The 2,464-nt window shown below is 43.8% G+C and overlaps 1 protein-coding gene across 1 annotated transcript; it reads right to left on the reverse strand.

Moving 5' to 3' along the window:
* Positions 1-1,031: 1,031 nt before the first annotated feature.
* LOC147708424 (uncharacterized) lies at positions 1,032-1,955 on the reverse strand. Its single transcript, XM_086925342.1, has one exon. The coding sequence runs from the start codon at positions 1,953-1,955 to the stop codon at positions 1,032-1,034; it is 924 nt and encodes a 307-aa protein (XP_086781468.1).
* Between the last annotated feature and the right edge of the window lie 509 nt (positions 1,956-2,464).

Below are 2,464 nucleotides of genomic sequence, written 5' to 3' on the forward strand. Positions count from 1 at the left end.
TCTGCAGGCCTCGATGCCCTGTTGATGGGGAATGCAGGTATATAGGCTATTGACATCTAAGGTCATAAATAGCCAACTGGGATTCCACGACATATTGTCTATTTTTTGCAAAAAGTCGCCGGAATCCTTTAAGTAAGAGGGTAAATTTTGTACCAGCGGCTGCAAGAAAAAATCAACATACCTGGAGGTGTTTTCCCAACAGCTTCCTCTAGAGGATACGATCGGTCTCCCCGGAGGATCAGTCATGCTTTTATGCACTTTCGGTAGTAGGTAGAGGGCAGGTATTTTGGGGTATCTGTTGAAGATAAAATTATATTCTTCACGGCTGATAAGCCCACTCTCCCTCCAACCGTTAAGTTGTTCTGTGTATTTAGAAACACTTAAATTATAGATACCCTTATTGCTTTTTTCATATTTCGTGCAGTCGTTTAGCTGGGATAAGCCTTCGTTTATGTACAGATTACGGGGTAGCACCACCATGTTTTCCCCTTTATCCGATTTTTTGATGACAATACTTTTATCATTGCTCAAGGTTTTGATAGCCTTAAATTGTGCATTTGTTAAATTACATTTTACAAAGTTGTTACGCCTAGACAGTTTATCAAATTCCTTAACCATTGCTTTTTCAAAGATATCGATGGGTTCATTCACAATCTGAGGTAAAAAGACTGATTTAGGTCTAAAACCACTCTGACAGTTAAGATCAATATCAACATCATCATGGATTAGATTGAGCATGGGATTGTCGAGTGTGTCTAAGTCTCCCTCCAGTTCATGAAGTAAATGTAACGTTTCCACATCTGCTCCTGTGATGCTAGTGGGTACTTGTACCAACTCACGAGTCTCAATGTTAGGCTTTGTAGCATGCCATTTCTTTAAGCGCAGCTTACAGGTAAAATAAAAGAGATCAATACGACTCTGGGTATAGTCAAAGGAGGAGGTGGGGCAAAAGGATAATCCAAGGGACAATACCTCTTTTTCGGCTGTGTCCAATTCTCTGGTCGATAGGTTGATTATTGTCTGTGAATCCATTATTTCCCTTTCCTCTGGCCCCTCATCCTGGATCCCACTGGGCTTGAAATGCTGCTGGTGTTCATTGTGCTGGTTTTTCCGGCGCCTCTCCCGCCTTGACCTCGTCCTTTTGCTCCTCCTGCGTTGGGTTTGTTTTGCCCGGTCAGTCTTCCTTGGGCCACCATCGCAAATTCCATTAAAATCTTGTCTTTTGGGCTCATGAGCTCTGGGTTCTGTGCTCTATGTGTGCTGGATCCCGCTGGGGCAGTAGGTTGTTCCCCCGGATCACTGGGAACCCTTGCAGCTGTTGTAGTTGTCCCTTCTGTCGAAGGGGGTGGTGTTGATTCAGATAAAGTAGTTGTTGTACGTAGATGGTCGTATCTTTTAGGGAATGTTAATACTTGGCCGCGCTCATAATCATTGCGGTCTCTTGTAAATTTACTTTCTTTTTTATCCCGTATCTCTTTCTCGAGTTTTTCTAGCTTGGCGTCAAATTTTGCCATTTTACTCTCAAAGTCCTTTTCATTGTCGTAAAGACCTTTCAATTGGTTCGTAATGACTTCAATTTCCTCAGCCAGTTTCTCACAGTGTTTGCTGGCATATTTCACGAGAATTTTTAGCATTCTCATTGAACATTCTTGACTGTTCCCCGCCCATTCTTCCACCATGTCTGGGTCTGGGTCTGCGAATGTCGGGGTTGTGTAGATCCGCAATCCCCTGGGTACCCTATTAACATCAATATATTTTTGAAGTGTGTTGGCTTCCCACCACTTATTTTGTTCTGTCACCAAGAGTTTCCACAGGGTATTCCAAAGACTTTGTTTGTTTGGGCCACTATTCTTCTGATTGGCATTCTCAGAAGAATTATTGGTTGTTGGGGTTTCGAGGTCAGTAAAAATACGGTTGGCTGCTTCATACCGCCGTTGGTTCTTGCTAGATGCCATTGTGGATGCCATTGTGGATTAAAGTTTGAAATCTTGCGGGAAATGTTGGCACCCGCCCGCTTAGCTCTCGTGATCTCGTGATTACACTAACACAAAGGTATGCGTTACGTGTATCAAGCCACTTGCCTTTCTGAACTGTATCCGCTGTAGTCGGTGCTCGTGAGTAACAGCGTGTAGCAGACTGGGTTCGTAACGGGATACGGGCAGTAAAAAGCGTCCTGCTCGTATTAAAGTTGTACTCCGTTGCGATAAACCTGATTCCGTTTTGAAGAAGTATTCTCCACAAAACACGATAAGTTTGTCTGCTGTTACAGCGTTGACACAATGTTTCTGTGTCAAAGTTCAAAGGCGGGCGGGGTTCCTGTTTCAATACATCCAACCAAACAAGTCGCTTCGGATCCCTGCCACTTCCAGAGACGGGCCTCGGATGGGATAGCGAATCCCAATCTATACAGCCAAATACTCTTCCAGTAAAGAAAAGAAATCCGGGCCACTTAGAGATGCAAAGC

The sequence above is a fragment of the Lissotriton vulgaris genome, chromosome 6, assembly GCF_964263255.1.
Source record: "Lissotriton vulgaris chromosome 6, aLisVul1.2, whole genome shotgun sequence".
NCBI classification, from domain to species: Eukaryota; Metazoa; Chordata; class Amphibia; order Caudata; family Salamandridae; genus Lissotriton; species Lissotriton vulgaris.

What these genes read in the sequence shown, in the direction of transcription:
- LOC147708424 (XM_086925342.1), bottom strand. Translation starts at nt 1,955, where the DNA reads ATGGCATCTAGCAAGAACCAACGGCGGTATGAAGCAGCCAACCGTATT.